Source organism: Dufourea novaeangliae, unplaced genomic scaffold, assembly GCF_001272555.1.
Source record: "Dufourea novaeangliae isolate 0120121106 unplaced genomic scaffold, ASM127255v1 C1126646, whole genome shotgun sequence".
NCBI classification, from domain to species: Eukaryota; Metazoa; Arthropoda; class Insecta; order Hymenoptera; family Halictidae; genus Dufourea; species Dufourea novaeangliae.
Genome location: NW_015377988.1, coordinates 1 through 2,666, shown reverse-complemented (window position 1 = coordinate 2,666; position 2,666 = coordinate 1). Strand labels below are relative to the sequence as shown.

Below are 2,666 nucleotides of genomic sequence, written 5' to 3'. Positions count from 1 at the left end.
AAACTCGTAAGCATATATTCTTTTATTGTATTATATCTGTCGTTTAGGTGGGGGATTTCAGAAGTACCACAACCCTTTGTACTAAATTCTCCAGTACAAACGAATAATGCTTTTTCCTTTACACGAGTAATTCACAATTAAAAAGTTTCCAAATACACAGAAAGGGGTATATCAGAAAATTGACTAATACACCGTGAGTATACGCCACAATCTAAGTATACTAAATTAAGTTGACAGCATGAGTACGAAAATACTTTCAAAAATTCTAATTCGCATTACGAAAAATTCCAATTTTTTCTAAGTCACTATTCACGAAATTTTGTTACTTTAATGAACCCTTTCATTAACTTGAATTAACCTTTTCACCCCTGATATCGGTATCCGTGAAGTGATTCATATCCATGGATCTAGTACTAGTATCCACTAGTGCCGGCATGCAGGTATGAGCCATTCGATATAAGATGATTCGATAAAAATTACATCTACTAAATTTTGTATAACTTTAAAGATGAAAATATTGTATAAAGATCAATGGATTAACAAGTGAAAATTGGTAGTAGAACAGGAACTTACAGGACGGTGATTCGTTTAATTAGAATATTGTGGGTAGATAAAGAAAAGGAACAGTTTTATGGTAAATATAATTTATACCGCATAAATTCTTCGTTAACGTTACAACTAGACGTGGTATGTACAAATATATATTTAATGCAATGATCTTACAAGAATTTAGTGTAATGCAGGTCTTGGTCAGTCTTTAATTGCCGAGGCCCGTTTTGCCGAGGCATCAAGCAGGCTCGATCCTCGCTTACGATCGAACACCGTGACACATAATTATTCGCAGAAACTAAACACTTTCTTCTTCTTCTTCGTACATACGGGACTGATCACATTAATTGGAATCGATTAAATCAAATAGTGTAGGCACTTTTGTCGGCTACCTTACGCTTCGAAAAATACAATTTCGTCGGCCGATCGAATAAATTGCGCACGCCCGATCCGTATCAACGTATCTGCTGAAGACACTCCGCAAGGTCGTTCGTACGGGCGGAAAAAAAATTGAGAAAAACTTGTTCTTAATACTAATTGGCAAATATCGATGATATTTAGAATTCGATGCTGCAGTTCTGTTAGCCGGTAACATGGCGACACGTCTGTCGGATCGAAGAAAACAGTAAAAAAAAAAAAAAGAGATAAGCACGGAGAAATAAATGGAACAGACATACAGGATGATACACCAAAATAAAGTAAAATGATACTGGTAAGAAAAAAAAAATACAAGGAAAAGGAGGAACGGGACTCGACGGTATGACAGATTTACGAAAAGAAAAGGCACACCGAAATTAAATCAACCCAGGGGCTCCACGCCCTAATACTCTATCTCTACCTACAACCTGTATCGCGCTTTTTCTCGTATCTTGTAAATGCTAAGACAACCCACAGCCTCGGTAAATATACAAAAAAAAAAAAAACATCCTCAACACCTCCATTCTTTGTAAAACGGGCATAGTAATAAGCAGTGTCCGTCGGATTTTACGAACTAAAGAACCAGAAAGTAACTTTAATCACGATCCCCCTAGCGGCGAACATGGCTAACCGGTCCGTTGTAAGAGTCCTCTAATCGTCTGAAATACTTCGTCGAGTTATCATATCCGTCGCTCGCCGATCGTTTCCCGAGAAAGAAGGATCGATCCACGTCATATCGCTGGCAAACATGTGTTCCTCCACCAAGAGTATTCATACTCGAGACAGCCGATTGTTCACGAAGCGCATTTAACGTACACGGGGTCCGAGGCGTAAGAACACACACGTACTCACATGTATCAGCGGGTGGATAAAATATCGGGCCACATTTCGAGAAACACCTCGTTCGTTTATGTCTGTTGATGCATGGGGCTATGATGATTCGACCATGCCGGTGGACTCGACTGATTGAAGTTCACCGAGATCGTCACAGGATGGAGGACTGTGTCTGGGCCGGTATCCGGGATAAAATTCAGATGAGGCCTCAACAGCGACGCCTCGACGGTGAACGGGACGTAAAAAGCGCCGCCATCGTGAAGAGCAAATATTGGTACACCGTGGGACGAACATGGCTTCTCCGGAGTGGTCGCCGGCGGTGGGCTGGATTTTATCCTCTCCGCGGAGAACCTCTGCTTGATGGAGCTCTTAAACTTGTAATTGGAAGGCTTGCAGTTGTTGGTCGGAGGTGTGCTGTGCGAATGGGTGCTGTGATTGCTATCATCGCTCACGATAACTGGTGGTGGTATGATCGTGGAATGCAGAGGACGTTCTGGATCACCGAAAGAACTCACACCAGAACTGGACCCGTGGTCTGAGTGGCCATTTGGTTGACATATCGTGGGAATGCTGGTGTGAGCGTAGCCATCGTTTATGGTGCCGTTTGAGGTTGGCACCTCGGGGTGAGGAAAACCCAGCCTGTCACCTGAAATTATATTTTGAAATTTAACGAACTGTTATCTGAGCCTATTCTATTAATGGGATAGGTGGTAATTAGACATTTACAAGGCTAGTACGTTTTAAATAGGGAACCAGTTATGAGCACTTATTCAACAAAGCTAACATTTTTTTATACAGCAGATAATTAGAAATATACCTTGTAGAAATTGTGGAAAATTACACGATACTCGTTGGTCCTATAGGAA

The 2,666-nt window shown here is 41.1% G+C and overlaps 1 protein-coding gene across 1 annotated transcript; it reads right to left on the bottom strand.

The window, feature by feature from the left end:
- Positions 1 to 1,834: 1,834 nt before the first annotated feature.
- LOC107193252 lies at positions 1,835 to 2,446 on the bottom strand (the record flags this gene model as incomplete). The annotated part of the gene is made up of 2 exons (XM_015582653.1): positions 1,835 to 2,174; positions 2,253 to 2,446. Coding segments are annotated over 2 exons (494 nt in total), but the record flags the coding sequence as incomplete, so codon positions are not given.
- Between the last annotated feature and the right edge of the window lie 220 nt (positions 2,447 to 2,666).